At 41.0% G+C, this 24,055-nt stretch overlaps 1 protein-coding gene across 2 annotated transcripts in view; it reads right to left on the reverse strand.

The window, feature by feature from the left end:
• Window positions 1–527: 527 nt before the first annotated feature.
• The window catches only part of LOC118299333 (lissencephaly-1 homolog), a 31,367-nt gene continuing 7,839 nt past the window's right edge, over window positions 528–24,055 (reverse strand). For both annotated transcript variants that reach the window (XM_035622947.2, XM_035622948.2), the window contains exons 3-11: window positions 15,537–15,621; window positions 12,611–12,685; window positions 12,135–12,341; window positions 8,557–8,725; window positions 6,942–7,044; window positions 6,596–6,824; window positions 5,456–5,557; window positions 5,194–5,350; window positions 528–4,528 (exon numbers count right to left, since the gene is read on the reverse strand). In XM_035622947.2, the coding sequence (XP_035478840.1) occupies window positions 4,455–4,528; window positions 5,194–5,350; window positions 5,456–5,557; window positions 6,596–6,824; window positions 6,942–7,044; window positions 8,557–8,725; window positions 12,135–12,341; window positions 12,611–12,685; window positions 15,537–15,621 (1,201 nt within the window). In that variant the 3' untranslated portion in view covers window positions 528–4,454. The remainder of the gene's footprint in view (window positions 4,529–5,193; window positions 5,351–5,455; window positions 5,558–6,595; window positions 6,825–6,941; window positions 7,045–8,556; window positions 8,726–12,134; window positions 12,342–12,610; window positions 12,686–15,536; window positions 15,622–24,055) is intronic.

Here is a 24,055-nt window from a genome sequence, read left to right on the forward strand (position 1 = left end):
TAAAAAACGCAAATATTAATTTTATTATTTATTGGTATTTCCTAAGAAAATATCCATGTTTACTATTTCCCTTCAAGACTCCCATTTGTTCAACTCACCAAATTAAAAAAAAAAACGACTTAAGAATTATTACAATTGCACATTTTAAAAATTGTCACTTTTTGGTTTACTGGTCTTGTCCTTATTTTTTTTATTTTATAGCCCGATATTACGATTTAAACTTTGACTATATCTTAATCTGTATATTAGTAGAGAATGAAAATATATTTTATCCATGAAGTTTTGAGAAAAAAAACTGCTTCTGGGTCAACTGTTCATCCTCATTCATTTATTTAATATTTCATTAAAAACGTTATGATTTCACTTGAAATAATTGTGATTCATCATTTTCATCGACCCAACCTATGATGAACTGTGACTCAGAAGCTAAATTCAAAGTAAATTCACATTTGTCGAAATATTTAAAATACCCTGCTCCTCAGTGTAATACCAGGCAGCTCAAAACAAGTGAGGAGGAAACACAAATGCAGATTTGACTTCTTTTATTATATTGCAAACAATAATGACATCCAGGTATATTGTTAACAGTTTGCTGAGTGAAGAGTGAGACCATAGTGGCGAAAAAACATCATGAGCTCTCCTGTAGGAGCTTGTTGTGCAGTCTGAAGCCCTCAGGTGTGGTTCACAGACACGTGACAGAGGACAGGTGGACCTGAGGTCGGAGGAAATGACCTACAGACTGTCACAACCTATCTGTCAGTCGCTACATACACCAGACCAGAGCAGCACAGGGATTGCTTGGGACCTGCGAATGGCAAAAGGGGGATTTTCTTCAACAGGGCGCACCAACCGGCATACAACACCAGCAGCTGCGTTGTCGCTTTCATCTACCTTTTCTTACAAAAGAAGCAGAACACACGTCGTCCTGACCTTAAATTAACCGCCTTCCTTGAGTAAAACCAAGGAAGGTAAACTTTTTTTTTTAAATTTACATTTTATGGTCTGGCATGTCATAGCGTGTTCCTGAGGAGACGAGCATAATTTTTCAAACGTTGGTCACAACCAACAGAAGGGAGGCAGACTTCTCGAGATAAACCAGATTGTACTGACAAATGTCTCCATTTTTGGCTTGAGCTAGAACATTTAACACATTGGCATCTTCATGAGCCATGTCAAATGGGACTACAAAATATGCTGCTTCTCCACCTATGAGAAAACAGCTTGTACAAAAAAAAAACGTATTTTAAGGAGGGGGGCAGGGAAGGGGCACACACCAACGGCAGACATCAGTAATATTCCCTGAAAGAGAGGGCTTCTCTTTTGGAACATCCTAGTCTGCCACAATCCCCATTGCATTTACAGAAGATGGAGGTGGTACACCTCCTTCATTTAGCATCACACACAACAAAACCAGCCTTTCGATGACCAGTGAACAGAGCTGTCTGAACTCAACTATGGACTCGGTGTTGTCAAAGGAACAGTTTGACATTTTGAGGAATAAGCCGGTCCACTTTCTGGCCGAGAAGATGGATACCACTCTCATGTCTGCAGGGGGTTAGCTTAGCTTAGCATAGAGACTGTAAACATATTGAAACTACGATCCCGGCAACCAGAGGGACTCCAGACAGTTACTGAAAAACATGCTGCATATTCACGTCCAATTGTTTAGGCATCAATTCTGAGTTGCCCAGTGGCTGGAGGGAGCACGTTCAAACTCTGTTTTTAAAAAAACCAGTGTATTCCCTGTTCCTCCCATTTTTCGGACGGTGCCTGAATGCAGCATTACCCCAACACAAGTGGTTGTGTGAACAGCTTCTGGTTTACCAACTTAAACTTTATAATAATGTATCTGCATTTTCAGCACAACTTGAAGACATGTCTCATATAGTTCATTGAATAAAGACCCAAAGATTATAAGTCACCCCAAATCTACCCAATAAAATTCTTACTGTGGAATAAGAATTTTACTTGGAAAATTCTTATTCCACAAAAAAGGAATTTAATTCACTTAAATTATACTGTATTTGCAGCTTTGTTGCTAGGCAATGGAGATCCCAGCAAGTTACTGGTTTCAGTTGAGAAATAATGCAGCACATATTCCCCCATAAGACATGTTTGATTAGGGTTTAGCTGTATGCTTCATATTTACGGTTCAAACATCTAACTCTTCACAGAAAAAAAGTTATAAGCATATTTCCTAAAATGTCAAGACTAATTCAGATACACTTCTTTATTCAACCCAATTAATAAGTCTCTTATGAAAAGGCTCCAGTATTCATGTGTCTAGTTAAAGTTCAGTGTTCTGACAGCTCTGCTGCTGGTGCAGGTCTACATGCAGCAGTGCTACATCAACAGGTCACATGAGGCTCACAGTAGCCAAGATTAGGAGCTTGAGCATCAGATCACCACATCCAGTACAAACAGGAAGAGGAAAACTTGGCAAAAGAAGCTAAGATATGATGAGTTAAGCAGTGGAATTCTTTATTAGCCAAGAACTGCATTGGAATGGAAAAGGCTAAATCAGAAATTATAGGTTTATGCATTCATCAACATCATTAAATTTCAATGTCGTCTTTGGCCATTATTAAAATGACCAAAGATTTGGTGAAAACAGGGATGTGCAAGATTAACCAATCACCTTGCCAACTACAGTCACAAGCATGATGGTTCATTTTCTTCCCAGGGGAGTGGAATGGTTGTTTCAACAGCATTGCCTGCCCCCCCCTCCCCCCCATCTTTCATTTTAGTTAGAGCTCCGCAAAAGATCAAAAACCCAACATTTGAGGAAAGCCACATTTGAGGAAGACGTTTGCATACGTCTGAATTGGTCAGTGGGGTTTGTCTGCAGAGATCCTCGCTGCTCAGGCTTTGGCATTCTCCTCCATTATCCAATCCAGGAGCTGCACCACCTCTTTTCATCGAGGAGCTCGTCACAATAAACCCAACTTCAACATCATACTCCTCTCGAGACAACAGACTCTAGCTGCTAGCGCGCCCTCACTAACTCTACATTCCCATCCAGCTAATCCTTTACAATGATACAAAATTTTCCAAATCTCTCAATAACAAGCTAAATTTACAATTCATATTTTCACAGAAAACTTTTTTTTTCTTCACTCAAAACCATTTTTATTATGCAGAACCTATATTTTAACCCTCAGATATTTAAGATCTTTGCACATCCCAGATATTAAACCCAGGGGGCTCACTTTGACTCCTCGTCATGCCTTCAGCTTTGTTTCACACAAGTCTTTCAGATGCACCATGCGTCAACTGAGTGTCCACTGATTTGACATAATTCCTATGGTACATTAATCCCCACCAACGCTGACCAGTCAGGGGACTACAAGTGGACAGAGAGTTTAGTCTGTTAAAAGTCTGACATGCAAGGTCAAAGGAAATCTTCTCGTAAAGGGAGACACACCCAAGGTCTTCGTCAAGTGCTAGAGATTAAACAGGTGTAATCCCTTAACTCTGCTCAGGCGCTGCTGTGACCCAGGGCGTTCACAACCAGAGCCAAACAAACCTGCTTGCTACATTGGGCTTCTTGTAAAAAAACCTTGGTGTGGTTATTCACAAAGCCACTTGAAACATTTCAACTTTTTATTCTTCGCTGCAGATTCATTTAATGGGATAATTTATCTAAAGCCTAGCAGTGGTTCATGTGCCAACATGACAAGAGTACAAAGCTGTTTTTAAACCCCCGAGGTCCAAGGACAACAGTTTGAAACATTCGTATATACAGCCATTAAAATATTACCTAGTTCCACATGAAGAGAAATGGTATGCACACTTGAGAAGTGACGTTATAAAGCTACAGATTATTTCAATAACAAAGCCCCACAGACAATCGTATCTTATCGCGTCGTATATGCTTTTCCTGCCTTATCTCTCGAAAGATTCACCAAGCTAGGCACCAACCGACTACGACAGTGAAGGAGAGAAATAACAGGGAAAAAATTCCTAAATAAAAAAATAGACAAAAATAAATCTTACACATAAAGACACTGTCATTTCTTAAATTATTGGTTTTTAGTGCCCTACATTTTACACCCAGTCAAAAACATCTTTCGGTTGGTCTGTAAGGCTGCGTGACAGACGGCCAGCCACGTGTTAAACCTATGGTACTTCTAGACAACGTTATGTAAATTTACAGTATACAATTTTGGATTACCATGCAAGAATACTTTTTTGTGTAACATTTAATAGCTCGATCTACATCCAGGAATAATTTACAAAGAAGGACAAAAGTTATTGGACCAAAGAGCGCAATGGGTAAATAACCATGATGGTAAGTGCAGCCGGAGGAGATGAAGATGTGCAGGGTATGACTTAATGTTAGGTGAAGGGGTGGGGGGAGGTGGGATGAAAGGGAAGATGGGATTGCAGGAGGGGAGGTGGGATCAAGAGCGTCTGGGTAATTAGGGTAGTGGTCCAATCCTCCAACGTCCAAATCAGCGGCACTCCCACACTTTTACTGTTTGATCTACACTCCCAGTGACGACGTAGGGAGCAGCCTTGTGGAAATCTGCAGGAGAAACGAAAAGATCATCAGAACAAAACACAACAGAGGGAATAAACTGAGAAACTAATACAACACCACTGCTGATTTGTACTGCGTTAATTCAACAGGCCTCTGACTGGAGCTCAGGGGGAAGGCAGTAGTGTAGATTCAGGATACATAAAAATAAAGATAGATTATTAAATAATCAGTAGACAAGCACAAGTGTGGTACACTGGCCTGTCTCAGACACGGCCAGCTGTTCAGTATCACGGCTGACAGCTGTTCAGGCTGCACAGACAAAGTGATTCTTTTTGAATTAATGAAATGTTAGAACTGGTCAAAATATCATGTGACCTGGCAATACTACACATTAATAAATTTAAAAAACCTGATCCAACATTCAGCTCCACATCATCAACCTCCTAAAGAGAATTCTCCATCCTTGATGTGCTGAAAAGCTGCAGATTCGTGGGGCGGAGGCAGGAGAATCCTACACCCCGGCTGCCAGCAGCCCTCAGGACGCTCAACACACTGCTGCTGGAGCAGTTGGGCTTCGTCTCTAAAGCACATATTTCAGAGTTTGGCTCCAAAATCCACTGAGTTTTTCGTGCTGCACCTCAAGAGCGACCGGTCAACAATGAAAAGGTTGAAAGCTTGTTTTTCGGAGGGTGAAGTGAAGAGCTGCTTACCCAGAGAGGTAACAAAGTGTTCGTGGGCACCCAGGGTTTTCATGCAACGCTTGTTCTTGTAGTCCCAGATCCTTAGGGTTTTGTCGTCTGCACAGGACACAATGAACTTGCCTCCAGGGTGGAAGAGGATCCCACGTACCCAGTTGTCATGGCCAACCTGTGAGACAGACGGATGCTGCTTTAGACACCGGTGGCAACCCAATTCATCCGACTCTTGAATAAACACATAAAAAAAAGGCTATTAGCTTAAGATGGTCCTCACCAGTGTCATAAGGCACATGCCAATGCTAACATCCCACATCTTGATGGTTTTGTCTCTGGAGCCAGACAGCAGGAAGGGGCCTGGCTTACCACTCTTCTTGGTCTGGTTAGGAACAAAGAGTGAAAAAAAAAATGTTCAAGCACATTTTAATCCTCCCGTATTCGGTCACTAAGGGGAAACAGTGATGATGAAACAATGATTTTAAAACACTCATAAACTGCTACATTAACCACGAGTTCTGTTAACACAATAACAACAGTGTTTAAAAAGCCACATCTGCCACATGGGACTCAATCATTACAACAGTTTTAATTGCATCAGTGCAGGTGTCTCTAAGCAATAACCAGTGTTCCATTGCTCTGGTCTGTTTCTGTGATTTAATGTAAGCGAGCCACAACATGCAGAGCAGCAGAACATCACAAATAAAACACCTCAGAGTGAGTGAATGTTTGACGTTGCAGACAACTAGTTTGAGAACATGTAAAAGTTACTTCAGGTTTGTCCTGGTAACTGGCAGTGACATGAAGGGCAGGAGTGATGCATCAATGTGGTTGAATAAATCATGTTAAATAAGTGGGTTTGTGTGGAATGTGTCAATGTGTCACATTTCTTATGTCTTATTCTTATGTTGAATTAATCAATCAATAGATCAATCAGTAAATATAAAATATTGTTAGTTGCCGTTTTAAACACAGGTTAGAATGTGATAACTGCTGCAGGGGAAATATTGCTTTAATTTGATCAAGCTACAATTGGATACACAAGGTCACAAGGCATGAGGAGGGAGTGTGGGCTGACTCTGGGCCATACTGAGATTGTTTGTTTTTACGAGTCGCTCTGTTCACTTAGTCGTCAGTCTGAGCAGTGACGTATGAGACCAACTGACGAGGCTACACGTGTGGAGAGGGAATATGTTCTGAGTCATCTGATCGCGTGAGAAATCCACTGTGGACGAGTGTCAGATCCAGATTGAATCCATTTTAAGTTGCTTTTTCGACATGTTAAGGTTGGTATTTTTCAGGATAATATATTATTCCTCATAATCCTTCTGATATTTTTGATGTGTGGCCCCAGGATCCTTGGGACGTCTCTTCCCAGGATTGTTTGAGATATTTATCACAAGGATGGAAAGTTGTTTACCTCAGAGCCTGTGGCGTCTTGGATGGTGGGGTGGGCACTCTCTGGCGCCCAAGAAATGCACTCCACCACATGTTCGTGCTCCCGCAGTTCAGCCTTGCACTCTTTCGAGGCCACGACCCAAACGCGCACTGTCTGGTCGTTGGAACAGCTGGCGATCAGTGTGCCATCCTGGTTGGGCCGCACCATACGGACCCACTCCCTGTGGCCTGTGAAGGTCTTCACACAGTAGCTAAGGGGCAAATACAGGAGTTATCAAGTTGTCAGGGCAGAGATGATTCATGAATGTCAGTGAAAACAAACATAGTGGTTTGATGATGGCTTATGGGAGTTTTTGGATTCTGCTTACCCAGTTGCCACCTCCCACATTTTCATGGTTTTGTCCCTCGAGGCAGAAATAATGTGATCTCCATTGGGCATGATGGCTACAGACGAAACATTGTGATCATGTCCTGAAAAAAACAGAAAGGTCAAAAATAAGATCTCAGTAACAGCCACAGACCATTATTAACTCTTTCTGAGCAACACAAGCCAACGCAACATTTGAAGTTTTTATCATATCAGATGGCAACACATGATCCCTTTAATCTCTCCTTTAGTTTAACCAGGAATCATATTCACATTTTATCTTACATATATTGGCCACTAACAGCACCAAAAAATTATGGGTTTGGTTGTAATTAGCCAATTAAATGACAAGCTAGGCAGGATTTGCTGGGGCTTACTTTGTTCCACAGAGAATAAGAGATGCTTAATTACCCAGCGCTGGGACATATTTAAGCTGCTAAACAGATGAAGACAACAGTAAGTATACTCTAAAAGGCCAGATTAAATGTGTGTGTTTGTGTGTGTGTGTTTGTGTGGCTATAATAATGGGTGGCAGCTCCACAGAAAAGTGCTATCTGCTTCTGAAGAGGATAATTAAACTGATGTCCAAATCTGCACTTATCTACTTCACCAGTTGGCCCAGCCCAGCAAAGGCTGAGCAGATGAATTAAAAGTGAATGGAGATGAGGTACAAAGAAGGATGGAGGGGAAATGGTGGGGAACAAATCAAGACAACAGGCTCAGTTAAATTGAATGTTTCAGACAGCGATCTCTGCATTTAAATGTTTAGCTTTTTTTTTTAGCTCAGTGTGAATGCAGCTCGTCTGTTTGAGAAAGTGTGCCAGCAGCTCACAACCTCATCTACAACAAAAAAGATTGGCAAAGGAATTACGACACATTTTGTTCATTGATATTCATTCATGTCTGCTTCACTGTCAGACACTAATGTTTAAGACGCAGCAGACTTGTGTAAAGAACTTAATGTGAAATGCTGAAGATTCATATGTGCATTTATGTATTCGTTTGGTGTGTGTGTGTGTGTGTGTGTGTGTGTGTGTGTGTGTGTGTGTGTGTGTGTGTGTGTGTGTGTGTGTGTGTGTGTGTATGTGGGGTAGTTGTAGTGCTTAACATTAGTAGGGCGCGGGGCAGATGTAAACCAGGTTGCCGTCATTTACTTGGTAATCAAGGAGTAAAAGGGGGAGATGATGATTCAGCGATGACACAAGCAATGATGGAGAAGACTCTCAGATAACAAAAAAAAAAAAAAAGAATTAGATAGGTGTTTAAAAACCTGAGCTAATTTTTTAACCATTTAAATGACTAAACAATTACACTATAAGACGTGATGGACCCGAGTACTGTGGGCACTAGGAGAGACAATCCATTTGTCAGAACTGGTCATGAATCTCAGCTTAGGGTCCAGTGAATGGGAGCAGATTGAGGCTTATGAGCAGCATCAAATGTGATAATGAACAGCATGTGCACCACCTGAGCCCTGTGTACAGTCGCATGCTACATGTGAACACCAGTGATGTGGAAACCATTACAGATTATCGCTACAATGATAACGATAAACAAATGTCATAGATTCAATCATCAGATTTTTATTGAAGAAATAAACTGTGTTATCTTCTCACCATGCATGGTCCTGATGCACTCAAAGCCTTGAAAGTCCCATAGCTTGATAGTCATGTCTGCAGAGCAGGATGCAAGCAGTTTTCCAGTCAGGTCAAAAGAGATGTCCTGCACCGAGTCTGTATGGCCTTTCAGTGTGCGTTCAAAGTCTCCCGTTTCATAGTCCCACACCTGGAGCAGAGAGCATATTTAAACATTATCTTCAGAGGAACCTAGAAATGTCCCTTATAGACAAAATCACAGGCTGGTCATTGCTATCTGTCATTGAGACAAAAGAGTGTGAGCTGTTAGTATTCGTTTTAAAATGAATCCCTTTCCAGATCCCAGCATAGGCCCAACATGTAACATCATGTCTCAGCTGAGCGGGAGAACGCAGCAAGCTGCTCAGGGAAGTCACACTTCAGCATTAACAATGAGATACACTGATTAAAGAATTATTACAAATGGCCACACCACCACCATTACATTTGTCTTGAGAGCTCATACAGGCCTCACACACTTCTTTGTATTTTGAATTAGAGCATCCACGATGCATTACTGTTGCTCAATGCAAGGGTCCATGTGCCAAGACGCCGATGAGGGTTGCAGTTAGGCCTGATGAAAGCCAAGAGACAGTTCATTGTGCCGAGTACAGTGAAGCCAGTTGGCATACAGACAGAATATGGAGTGAACAGTAGTGAGCCTGATTTTCTAGCCTGAGAAATGTATTGCGTCTCTCAGGCTTTCAGGCAGACGGTTTGTCATGGAGGGATAAACCCTCCTTGGTTCCTCTCTATGGGCAAGAGATTTTGGGCAGACGGTGACAGGAGAACCCCCCCCCCCCCCCCCCCATTCCCCCAGTTCTTCTGCCTCCCCCCAAGTAAGCTACAGACAGTGCAGATGGCCTTATGTGTGTGTGTGTGTGTGTGTGTGAGTGTGTGTGTGTGTGTCCAAGAAAAGATCAATGCAGTTTATGTTTTGAGGTATACCTGGTCTGACAGTCTACACACATATTAACAGTTTTCAGCAGCAGCAGCATCTTAACCACACATCCATTAACTACCTGTAACCCAATGCTATAAGAGGTATCATCCTCAGTGGAACTTCTCTGGGTTATAATCTATGTAACTTTGCCTTGGATCATTGTCATTCAAAGACCACAAGTAAGATAAATACTTTCTTTGTATCTTCCATTTGTGAAGTGAGGAATAGGTATGCTGACACCTGAGCGCCATAGCCATGTTTAAATTATACTAGCCTCTGGTTGACATGTCTGAGTGGGCACAGCTCTAAGCTTAGGGCCTACTGATTTATATAATGTGAACGGTTAGAGCTAAGCCCAAGGTAACAGTGAAAAGAGATCCCATGTTAGCGGAGGAGAGACGACAAAAGGAATCGGAGGGGGAGCAAGACGATTTGAGAACAGGAAAACTAAGATTGAGGAACATCATAAACAGAGGAGTAAAGGGCAAAAGTGATTTAGCTATTTAAATTTATGAATTAAATTACATTAAAAATAGTGAAATGTCATTAATAATTTGATTTGTTGGGGCAAACAAAACAACCCTTTCCTCTCAACAAAAAAAGAGGTGACAGGACAAAGTCAGGGTGAGTGAATGATATGAAATGACACACTGCTGTTCAGTCTGAATAGTAGGCACTGCCATGAGGTGGAAAGTCAATGAGCTGCTACATCTGTGTATTTCAGCATGAAGAGCACAAGGTCTACTCCGCAGTTAAAAATTTAACAGTGCTGTTGAGGAGCAGAAAAGTAGGACACGGGTGGGGTCAGGCCAGGCTAAAGACAGAGAAGCCAGCCAGGAACGAGGGTGCAAGACAGAAGGGCTGAATTTTAAGTTTGGGCCCAGGCCTGCCTTCTTTTGAGGGGTGGATGTCTCTGATGGAGGGTAGTCATGGTTGGGCATCTGAAGCTTTAAGTGGAAGATAAATGAGGCAGTGTGCTCGAAGTGGGGTGCCGAGAGGAGGGGAGGGAGATATGAGGTACAAGGAGGAAAATTCCAAAACGCGGAGAGGGGCCCGTGCTGTGTGGGCGTAGTAGAGGAGGAGACGAACAAGTGTCTCTTATTGTCTCATGAATAAAATATAGAGAACAAACAGCTTAGCAAACTATTGGCATTGTACAGTGAGACATGGGAGAGACACTGCTGCAAACAGAGCCCAGAGACAGACCATTAAGTTTATATATGAAATCTAGAGATACATGGATGACAGACAGACGTGCTTGTGCATTGGCTTGTCAAAAAGAGTGAAGCAGAATAGATGGAAAGGAGGAGGAAAGAGGAGCGGCATTCAACAGAGTGAGGACAAGATGCCACCAAGCTGGCACTAAATTAACAAAGAGCATTCGGTTGATTTTAAACTTGAATCCTATTAATCTAATGTGAAGGTGTGAAAACAAACACTGACGTCTGTTTCCTGCAGGAAGCTCCAATATCAGACTGATGGTGAATCTGTATGAAGTGTCTTCACCAAACTGAAACCAAACTGTATTTGCAATGTTATGTTTGACATTTCTCCCAAGCATTAATACCTGCTTTAGTCCAAACATATCTAATGAAAACATTAACATACTCAAACAGTATTGGTGCCTAAGCCACACCTGTGTTAACTAGGAATGGAAGGCACCATGCACTGAATAATGGGTTTTGTAGAAACACGACAGTCAGAGTTGAATGTGTGCAAAAAAAAATGTTTTAATCGGAAAATATATTTGTTCTATTCTTAAAACCAGAATGTTAAGAATATAGCTATGCAAATTCTACAACACCTTGTCTTGTGTGACCAAAACTCAGTGTACATATAAGGGAAAGTGTTTTGTGACAATAAGTGTAATTCAAACCCGTCTGCCAGATGTTTCATCTATGTTCTCACCAGTTAAATGATAAATGAATACCCCCATTCTACAACCAGCTCTGCAACATGTAACCTCTGCTTGACTTCAATGTTGTTCTCATTACCATAAATTTCTGACAACATATCAGCTGACAATATTTTTCCTTGAGTATGATTTAGTTTGAAGCAGAAACAGAAGAAATTTAATATTATCCTTATTCCCTAGACATTGCCAAATCCAATTTAATCTGTTTACGATGATGCTTCAATTGAGCAATTACAAGTCTACAGTGAATAATATCCAAGAACCCAAGATGTCAGATAAATATTGCAGCAACTTTTCATCTCTGGAAAACTGAAAGGTTTTCAAGCTCATCAAGACTCTACATGGTTTTATCATTTTTCCATTTTCTACTGTGGCTTTGGAAACCTTAAAGTTTACATAAAATACATTGTTTTGACATGGTAAAAAAACATTAACAGACACACAGAACTCATCAGTTATTTAATCATGTTTCCATTTCAGACTTCAGCAGTGATTTCACTTATTTGCAAATCTTCAGTCCAAGAGGATAAAATAATCAGTGAAATCCCCTGCTGCAGCTTGTATTCAGGAAACCTGCTGACCCTCTGCAGGGGAAATCAGTTGAAACACCATTTAAAAAAGAAGAAGAATTGGGACATTAGTTAAAAAGCCCCAATTTGAACACAACCTCTGCAACTAATCCATTGTAGAACAAGCACTGACCTTTATAGTTGCATCCTCGGAAGCCGACACCATGACACTGAAGACTGGGTGGAAGATGACGCGCGTGACCGGACTGCGGTGGCCACTCAGCGCATATCTTTCTGGCGGGCGTGGGATCCACTCTTTTGGGTCGCGCTTCTGACTGACGGGCCCTCCCAAGGTGATCTCCTCTTTAGCTTCATTCAGTTTGGATTCGAGCTCCATCACCTGTCCAAAGCGTATGGGTACAAGTTATCAGTGTAGAGGCAAAAAATTAAATATATAGAAATATGCACATGTTACATAAGGGAGGAGATCAGGGGGTTAAGTTTGATGGAGTCAGTTAATGTGTAATAATTTGTTTTAAAACACAGTCAGGTTAATGTTTTCCTTTATTTTTTCAGTGTTAGCAATAGATTCAGCAGAAATGTCATGAACCATTCACAAGACCATCATGTTCCACAAGCATTCTTTGAGGAGGAAAAGGCCCAACAAACCTTCTTTTGTAATCTGATGACTGAGGTCCATTTTTTTTCCAAAAGGCCAGCATACTTCTTATCCAATTCTTCATTCTGTGGAGAAAGGGGTGGATGTTTAAAAGAAAAAAGGGGAATATCAGCAAACATGCAAAGAAAGCCAATCAAATTTGTGGGCTCTGCATAATCTGTGAGGCCTGTGGGAGGGGGCCAGCTGGGGTGGCATGTTGAGGTCTTTGGCTATAGTAAGAAGGAACAGGGAGTTATTTACACACCCGTCACAAGCCAACCCTGAAGCCAGACACCGCCAGCCTAGTGTACGACACACAAACACATACATGCCACACACACACATATAAACACACTCCCTAGTCCTAATCCCTCTCACACGAGCTAATCTTCTGCAGACAAGGAAGATTTAGGCAGCTTACAGCCACACACACACAGTACCAGAGGCAGCAGGGGAAGTTAACTTGTGGTGGTCCTGGCAGACAGAAGCCTGCAGGCTAATACCACGGGGCCTGCTAACTTTTACGTAACGGGCCTCATGGCACACACAGGATGTTTTCTTACTGCCAAGAAAGAAACAAAACAGTGTGGAGGGATGTTTAAATAATACCGGGGCTGCAACTAACAATTATTTTCATTATTAATTAGCTTAAGCTTAATTTTCTTGATTAAATAATGAACTTTTTGATCTACAGGAAGTCAGAAAATAGTAGAATAATCCAATCGTCATTCCACACAACCTGAGGCGACACCCTCAAATTGCTTTATTTGCATAATTGTCTGATATCATTGAGCCGTAAAATTAAATTGACTGATTAGTTGATCAGAAAGAAAAAAATTGCCAAGTACTGTACTTTGATAGTTGATTAATGTTCCTGTACTTTTTCCAAGCAAAAATGCTGAAACTGATGGTTCCCGCTTTTCAAATAGGAAAATGTACAAATGGACATTTATATCACTGTTTCAGAACTGTTACACCCCACTATTGTTTCATTATTATTATTATTATTATATACGCGCGCACGCACACACACACACACACACACACACACACACACACACACACACACACACACACACACACACACACACACACACACACACACACACACACACACACACACACACACACACACACACACACACACACACACACACACACACACACACACACACACACACACACACACACACACACTCTCTATAGGAGTCTACAATGTTTATCCTCCCGGAACAATTAAATGAAAAGGACCCTTTTAGTTAAGTTTACCTTTTGTTGTCTTATTCTACAACCACTATAACTACAGTTTTGGTGGCACTGTCTGTGTGTGTGTGTGTGTGTGTGTGTGTGTGTGTGTGTGTGTGTGTGTGTGTGTGTGTGTGTGTGTGTGTGTGTGTGTGTGTGTGTGTGTGTGTGTGTGTGTGTGTGTGCCCATGCACTGAGGCTAATGACTATGAAAGTATCAAAAACTCACATTGACAGACAGACACGAGTGTCAGTGAGGGAGAAAATTATTGTTTTCACTCCAATTTCAAAACTAGTTCACCCAGGACGTCAATAAATCTAACACCTCTCAATGACAAGAGGCGATTCCGTAGACTGTAACATGAAGGAGAATAAAAAGACAAAGACATGAGCTGAGGCAAATGGAGTAGAAAGAAAACAAAGGGAATGAAGAGGGAACCCAGTCTGAACAAGTCTGCCATCATCTTATCTACCATCTGCCCATTACACCAACACACACTGACACATACACACAGATACACACACAAGGACAAACAAAATGGCCAGTGCCAGACTTCACTGTAGACTGCCAGCCTATTGGCAATGGGTACTAAATGTGTAGGGAATGCAGGTGTGTGCATTTTCTCCCACAAGGCAATGCAATATAAAACTAGAGCATGACCTCTATTAATTATTCCTACTATGAAAACTTGCGAGTGCACACAACCTCATATAGCATAACCTTAAAAACTGCTGCTCAAATAGCCACAAAAAGCCAAGGTTAAGAACATTTAATTCACTCTGACCAAAATCTAACCCCATTTAATAGACAGAAAAACCACACAGGTCACAAATGTCTTACACCTCAGGGAAATGGTGGTAAATATAAATTGGTTGTTTCGCATGATTCTGCAAAGGTGTGAGTTTGGCTGAGTGCTAAAACCCAACAGGGTAAAAATATCCCTCCATGTCATTCATCTATTATTCGACCTGCTTGCTCAGTGCTACTGCAGAGAAAATGCCGGGGGGCGGGTGGGTGAAGACAAAGAGAAGGGGCGGCGTGTCACCTGAAGGCAAGGTGAAACAAGAGGTGCTACAGCGAGCGAGAGCAAAAGATACTCAGTAATAACATGATAAACAGGATCATGAGTTAAAAGTATGCCAAGAGCTCCTGAATTCAATTTTAGGAGCACAATTCGTTAAATACTTTATATTCCCCTCTTTGTTTATGTTCTGATTTTTTTGGGGTGTAGGCAGTGCAGACAACAGCACACATTATTCATTTTTTGGCTCTGTACTACAGTAGATTTTATTAAAAAAATAATACAATGATTAGAATGTATAAGTGCTGACTTGGGTGAATACTGGTAATCAAATCCATATCGGAAGAATAATTGACAAATTTCTCTTGAAAATTAAATTTTTAGTTTACTTACATGTGGTAGTAGAATATGAAGAACTTTTCTCATTATAATGCAATTCAATAAAACACTTCATTAAGCACACTTGTGCCTATTTCACCATGTTCAGACCCAGGGGGGGAAAGAAAATCAGTATTAAAGCAGACCACCATAATTGGGGACAGGTGCTCTGAGTCACACTCATCAACATATTGACTCAAATGAGAGGTGAGGTGGAAATCAAGACTTATTGTTTGTGTAAATTGGTCTGATTGACTGTATGGATGTGCGTGTCCACCAATAATCTACTCACATTATCTAATTCCGCCTCCTTCTTGAAAGTGGAGTATGCCTCTTCATATCCATTGGAACGTAGATAATCGGCTATCGCTCGATTTCTGAAACAGACAAAGGGAACCCGTAATTAGTTCTCCTGATTAGCAGACGAGATAGTTCTTTAAATGGCAGGAGAAACGAGGTGGAAAAATGAAGTTGTATCCAACACTGTAAAACAAAGACAGAAAATTAGCAGGTTCAGGAAACGTGTCAGACAGAGATGTAAATTTAACATGCTTTTCACACATTCAGACTGTTTTAATGTTTTTAGCCATACAATTCCAGTGCGTGCGTGCATGTGACTGACACACACACACACACACACACACACACACACACACACACACACACACACACACACACACACACACACACACACACACACACACACACACACACACACACACACACACACACACACACACACACACACACACACACACACACACACACACACACACACAGACACACAGACACACACACACACACACACCTCCGCCCATTTGACACAAATTGAGAACACATCTGCCTGCTTCAATAATGAGCTCTTGTTGCTGTGGGCAAATAAATGGAAGGGATGACTCCCTATGGTGTAGATATGGGGGAAAATTAGAGTTCTTATACATCCTGCAATCAACTACATTCACATAAAAAGAGACAAATCATTGAGTAGCATTTTAATCTCCTGGGAACTGAATAAACTTCAAGCTTCTGTTGCCGCAGTTCATGTCATTCTCAGGTACAAATTTGCAGACGAACACAAGCAGATACTGAAAACACACCTAACATTTCAGACAGCCAACACTAAAGATGGTGGGGATTGTGTGTAACTGTGCTACTATTTTAAATTTCTGAGAAGAGATGTCCAGAAAGGACAGACAATAGACTAGACAGACAGAGCTGAAAGAAAGAACAGAGGAGGAGGATACCTACACTGTTTTGTCGCCTGGTTTCCATTAGAGGAAAACAAATGCAAACGCACAGCTAAAATACTAATTCTCTCCCTCTTTTTCCTTATGTTCTGTCACTCACTCACTCACTTAGATGCACCCTTTCAGTTTTCTCTATTGAATACCAGGCGTGGCAAAAAACTGACTTAAAAAGACAGGAAAATGAGCTAAAGAACACAAACAAAGACAATGAATTCATGAATGTCTGATAAAAATGCAATTTTCCTCTAATAGTAATACAATACTTCCCTGAGTCCAGCCCTCCTGTGTTTGTGCACAGCGATCCCCACCATTAATGCCAGGAGAAGCCAGACAAGCTGTCAGGCTGCAATGCTTTAAGGTGCCAAGATGAAGGGGGTGGGGGGTACAATCTGTCAGCCCCGCCTGTGCCCCCTGTGCCCTTTCGGTCAGTGTTGAGCACTGAAACCCCCGTCTCCATGTGCCCACCTGAATCCCGTGACAACAGAAGCAGACCTTATTACAGCTCAAGGTTAGCAAGAGGTTATCTGCTCCTCTGACAGCCTGCCGGCTGGATATCTACTGAACTAGTGGGGAGGGCTGAGGTGGGCCAGTATGTCTGAGAGAAAGGGATGAGGCACGAGGAAAACTGAAGCACAGAGGAAGCTTTGATGTGGTCTGGGTGTGTCAGTAGATGTGTATGACCAACAACTTATACCAGAGTGAAGGAATATCAGGAAGACAACCTCAGTTCCAAAACCACCAACATGCCCCAAAGGCTTAAATGTCACCACTAAAATGAGAGCTGGAAATTCAGGTCCTAACAAACCTCACAAAGTGGAGCAGGTGATTTTTAGTCCATTTATTTATGTAGCTTCAGGAGATTTCAACTGTTCTTACATACTGTTTTAATAGCAGGGCACACACAACCAAGTTGTTTGGACAAAACAGCTAAAGCTGCAAACGATTAGTTCATTAATCAGTTAAATTGGGTGAAAAAAACAATTTGTGAATTATTTTTATAAATTTATTTTTCTGCCAAAAATTCCAAATATCTCCAGGTAGCACCTCCCAAATATCAAGACTGACAATTTTTTTGGCATATATGAATGTTTGCTGAATATCTGTGGGTTTTGAACTGTTGGTGGAATAAAACAACGCATCTGAACACATCTACTTAGGCTAAATTGTGTCAGGCATGATTCCACATTTTCACACATTTTATAGGCTAAATAAATGAATAATTGAAAAAATATTTGGTAGATTAATTAATACTGGAAAATACCATCAAACAGCAATGTAAAGTGAACAAACTGGGGGCCAACACCTCTTATTTTTGAATGTAGTCTGTAGTCCTCAACACAGAGGATCCACCTTTCCCTTGAAGCCCACTTTACATTGGATGTGCCAAATATAACATAAACCAACTGGTCATTTTCAATAAATGGAGTCTTCAAAGACTTTGAGGAAAAGGGAAGAAAACAGTGGAAAAGGGAGGGAGATGTGTAGTGATGTCGACAGAGGGAGAGCAAACCGGTTGGTTTCCATGGTTACTAGCAGCCCCACAGCTAGATGATGTGATGGGAGATAGTGAGGAATAGGGCAGGGCATGGACAGAGAGGACGGACAAAAGAGGAGAGCTGTAAACTCAGTCTGCTTCAGTGAGATCCAAATGCTTTTCTCTGTGAGGAAACATTGTGACTGAAAATCATGCCTATATATTACAACATCTTACAAGTGACAGTAATCTCATGTGTGGGCCTCAGATGGGTTCTATCAGTGCTGTGGTTGGACAGACCCCTGGTTCTCTGCTCTGTCAGCTACAATAAACAGACAAACAGGGTTGAGAAGAGGGAGAGCGATCATGACCTCATCGTTCTGAGAAGAGAGGTGAGTCACACATCCAGCCTGTCTGCCACTGGCATCACTTCCTGCCAGTTCCCGCTCCATGCTCATACCCTTTCACATAATTTTGCAGATGAGCAACAATTAACTAATAGAGCCTCCAACTACTGACAGACTTCACTACATTCTGTGTCAATTATAAAATGTGGCCAGATATCTTGACTAAAAAGTGTCTAGACATGTCTTGAATATTGTTAAAAGCAGGATGAACTGAACCTGGGCCATTTTGTTGCAATGGTCACTGAATTTTTGGAATATGCAACCAATGTTTAACAATTTTTGTTATACATTTTAGCATGGTATTGTATGTATATATAGTTATATTTCCCTAACTGTCCCTAAAAAAAGCTTACAAACACTGCACCAGTGGTTTTTCCTCTGAGATGGTAATAACATCAGAGAACGACGGACCGGTGCTGTGTGGTGATGTAACCACCGTCTCTGCTAAGTATATATGCTCATGGAAATACTGCTGGAGAAAAATACTGCTTTTTAGAGTTTGAAACAAACTACCACTTTCATGTTTCCGCTATCAACAGCTTCAATCACTGCTCTATCATGGCAAAGCTTGGGACATTTCAGGACCGACAAACCACACATGCAGCTGTACCTACATATCTATTTAGGTTTATTTGATGCTAGCTTCATGCATGAACAAAAGCAACACTCCCATGTCATTTTTTCAATTCCTCCTTTCAAGAGTTAAAAAGGCAGGATATATTTTTGAAAAGTATGAACAACAGCTCTGCAATTTACCCAAGGTACACATTTGTGTGGAGTTGATGAAAAGCCTCAAACCTGGTGGGGAGCATATTTTTCCTTGAAACTGAAAGAACCACAAGATCTTAGTACTACTACTCAATTAAACAAAGGAAATGATTAACCTGCATATCAACAGTAGGAGGAGGTCAAATAGACTTCACCTCATATATACAGGACAGACATGTTATTGGTAAAGAAACTTCACTCCACTTAATCTTGCAGAAGATAAACGACCACTTCTGCTGAAAGGTTCAATGTGTGAAAGTAAAGGACAAATTCAGCAAAGCAGACATTTTGTAAAGCACACAGACAGGCTGGTGGAGAGTTAAAAATGTTCTGCTTATTTCATGGTCTTAACAGTACTGAACAGCTGATAAAGTCCCAGGGAGAACTTTTGACCAAAGACATTCCACGAAAATCATATGACAGATTGCATAATTGCCCAGCTACAGCTGGATCTCTGTGAACAGTGTAACCAATTGACTATTTATTTTTTTCTTGACTGATGATGAGATGCCCCAGGCCCTGGTTACTGAGACATGAAGCAAGTCACCTGAAGGCATCAACACTCAGATCAAGCAAACAATTAATCAGCCACTTCATTTCAAAGAGAGAATTTGGTTTGTTTATAGAAGATTCTGCCCTTTACTTGATTCTCAACTTTCATTTTTCTATTTGAAACAGGTAGGTTGTGGAGGAAAAAAAGACCCTGTTTTGAAATATTTTAAGAGCACTGCAGTGGGGATCATCTTTTAAGACCAATGAAAACTTCATAGCGGAAATCTTCCTCTACTCGAGATCCCCAGCAGACAAATATCCATTCCTAAACCGTATATTCACCACTCGTCTTCATTATGGATAGTGTGCCTGTGTGTGTATGCAGGAGTGTCAGTTCAAAAAGCAGCATGGGGCTGAAAACCCAGCTGTCTGGTCTGCACACCAACATGTCCAATGTTCATGTAATTTAAGTTTAGATAAACAAAGGAAGAAGAGAGGACAGATGTGAGATTAGATTTCCCATCACGTGGAAAGGATTTTTTTCCTAAATAATTTCTCCTGAGGTGGCAATCCTTTCTAATATATCTGGTTGTATTAATTTTTGTTTTGCTGCAAATAAGAAAGACTAATTTCAGACAAACTGGATTTACATGATTTTTTCCATTTCATTTCGATTAAACATACAATGACATAATACAGATAATCTCAAGATGCAACTATTAGTTTATTGACAGAAAAATATATTAATTATTTCAGTAATTTTTTCAAATTCTAGATTTTGCCCTCTGAATTTTTTTTTTGCTGCCTTTCTTTTTTATCTTGTAATCATTGTATACATATTGAAAAATCTATATTCTTTTCGAATTTTAATGACACAGAATGTGTAATATTTTTGGTTGTACAAATCCAGTAGATTGCTCCTTTTCCGAGAGCCAAGTCCTATTTATGTGGGAAACGAGAATGATTGATAAGGAATGATGGGTCCTGGACACACACTGTTACAATGCCAGTCCATCTGTGTGTCAGTCCCAAGGCAAAATAAGATAGACCCCCTGCTGATGCACCCGGCCATGTTCAGTACACTGAAAACAGAGACTCTGGGACAGAACATACAATACAAACTAGTTCCTACCAATGAATCATATTTTAGTTGTCAGACTCATCACAATATTAACATGTGCAATAAACACATCTCAAACATGATGACACAGTGGACGGCACTGAGGTGACAGTGGAGACCAGTGAGAAGTGTACTTTTTACTCTAGTTCTCAATAACTAACAATACACTGCAAGTGTAATGACAAGCTTCATGAAGTAAAAAGAGTCAGTAAGAGTCCTTTATCACACCACCTGCTCAACAAGCATTAATCACAGAAAAGCAATAATTTCAACCTGCTTCCTCTATAGAAACGCTACCAGTAGCTGATGAACCCACATCCTCCTCAGAGGGACAAAGGACAGAGGAGAGGACAGAAGTTGAACTGAACACTTCATTTCCACTTCACATTGTGCTCTTTTCTATTCATAATCTTTTTAAATTATTATTATAAAGAACCAATAAGGGTTTCAATAAACGAACAGGCCACAGTGAACTGTATTGATAAGATGAGATAAATATAACATTATAAAGCTACAGCCTTATTACAGAAACCACACTGTCTCACTGTTACAAGCTCAACATAAGCCCTTCGGGAATGTAGGGATTCACCCTCTCAACATGTGAACATTTGACTTATTAGAGGGAGCTTTGGATGCATGGACACCATTCAGCCAATCAGATGGAGTCCGGGCTGGCCAACAACCCTTAGATAGCACAATGGCTGAGGAAGATGCTGTGTATGCGCATTTCAGTATTTATTTATGTATCACAAGTCATTTCGGCATCGCAATAGTGAACAATGTATTCGCACATTGCAGATTTTTTCTCGTAACATGCAAGTTTGATACAAATTGCCTGTGTTTGTCGGCAAAATATGTCTGCATGCGACCCCCATCCCTGGGGAAGGACCTGTCACAGCCGACCACTACAGTGCTACTAGATGCATGACAACCATTTGAAATACTGCATCTCTGGACCAGGTAGACTCAATTCAACCAGTACAATTAATAAAAAAAGATTAAAGCTTTGGCTTTTAATCCACAAATCTGACACTCACAACTGCCATAACAGCTCAAAGGGTTACATCAAAGGCCAACAGATTTAAAAAGACAGCAAACATGAGTTATGATATGTGTCTTTATCTGGATATGAAACCACCTGATCTTCTGTCGGGATATGAGTTTTTGGTCATATCCCACAAGCTGTCATGTAACAGCAATAATAATAGGGGCTTTTTAACCTGAGTAGTTACACAAAAACTGTGTGCCTTCAATTTTAGGGGAAACATCAACCTCTCTGTGCATCAGGAGCAACTGCTTTGCATGTTATCAATTTCTAACCTGAGGGATGTATCCTCCATTGTCCATTATAATCCTTAACTAACTTTTAAGACTCAGGATTTATATAATCCATTTTATTAGAATGTGTATGAATATTAGAAGACAAGTTAATACATACAGTAAACATGACATTAGTTCTAGGATACAGAGAATGAAAGGCCAGTGAACTAAACGGACTCTACTTTGAACTCATGCCATAACTTTGACTGGGTGAATTCATACATCGTTCATTGTGGCTTGTTTGTAACCTTTATGTCATCTGAATGGCAGAGGTCTCGACATTTAATCTCTTGTTCCATCACATTCACAGCCAGAGGACTATGGAAATGGACAAAAGGCACATGGACCAGCTTGTAGCCTAAGACCTGGAGAAAGCTGGGGGGATTTTCTTTGTAAAGGAAAGATAAAATTCAAAAGCAAAGGCACATCTGCACATGGGTGCCTCAAGGTCTTTTAGGGGAGCTGATAGTTTGTGCTCTGTATCTATTTATACTGCATGCCAGCGGGTACGAGTCCCCTGACCCTGCAATGAAACACAAATGCGCTTTTCACTGGCTATGCTCATAAAAATAGAGTTGTTGTGAACATGCTGTAAGACCTACAGCATCTGACTGTGGTGCTGACAAACAGGATCAGTTCAGGGGAAAACATTATAGTCCTCTTTTGAGACAAAAAAAAGGAAAAATACTGTCTTCTCTTCTACCATTTCCATGCTTTCTGATTTGAAGTAAATAAACAGATGAATAAAAAAAGAAGGGGACTTGCAGAGAGTATACCTTTGCAAAGGCCCTATCTTGCCATGTAAAAACAAAACAAAATCTTGGATCTCCCCATTTATCTGGACTTGTTCCAAAATGTAATGGGTTCTTTCTTGGGTCATGCCCCATCCTTCCACAGAAATTAATGGAAACCGTTTCAGTTGACAAATCCTGCTGAACAAGTGACTGACAGACAGACAGACAGACAGACAAATGGCGATGAAGTGTAAACTCCTTGGCGAAGGCAAAAAATAATCAAATGCCAACATCATTTGCTCTGGTGTTAAACAATGCTATAAGAAAGAATGGGGGGGGGGAAATGAAATTTATGTGCTGTGCACAGCTCTACATGAAATACAATTTTACTAAAAAAAAAAAAGAATGAAACTCACTATCTGGTGGTCAGTGTTAATATTTGCCACCACTGCCATGAAAATAATAAATCAATCTTATGGACACTTTAAACCAACAAGCTCAATGACAGCGTTTACTGAGCCAAGCAACATCTCCAAGTGGTCCAAAAGCTATGGGGCCAGGGACTTGTACAACAGAGGAAAAAAGAGCGAGGGGGAGGCAGCTTCTTCTGAATGGCAAATAGCGTGAAAGATTAGCATTCCGATAGACTTCTCCATACCAACAGACCCCTCTGACAGTGCTAATCTAAAACACAGAGTGCTAGGAATGTTAAGAGCCTCGTCATGTGAGCATCGATGCATTTCTCAGACACACCAGCAGGCTGAAAAATAAGAAGTTTTAAACTGCTTCTTAAAGGGGCAGTAAGCAATTTCAAACCAATAAACAGTTTGTAAAAATCAGCAGATATTTCCTCATGGTCTGCTAGCTGTTGGTTCTGTGTGTTACAGAACCAGGGCTGCGCAGAAAAAAACATGTGCGGACCACACCTCACAACACTGTGTGAGTAGTTTGTACACATCACTCCTAGACACGTTAAGAGATGTGCTTGCGAGTGACGCTGAGCCTTAAAGTTTTTGGCCTAGTGGTTAGTGCGTCGGTTTCACCCGAGGCTGCGGGTTTGGGCCCCGGTCAGTGCAGTAAAATCCTCAACAACAACAACAACAACAAAGAGAGAGACAAGATCTCTCCAAAATCGCTTACTGCCCCTTTAAGTGGAGGGGAAATGCTCAACAAGATCATCTAATCTCCCTCTCATGACCTTGTATCTCACATTGAGATGCCTCAACTTTCCATCCCTTGCCTCGGGGTT

Source organism: Scophthalmus maximus, chromosome 11 (assembly GCF_022379125.1).
Source record: "Scophthalmus maximus strain ysfricsl-2021 chromosome 11, ASM2237912v1, whole genome shotgun sequence".
NCBI classification, from domain to species: Eukaryota; Metazoa; Chordata; class Actinopteri; order Pleuronectiformes; family Scophthalmidae; genus Scophthalmus; species Scophthalmus maximus.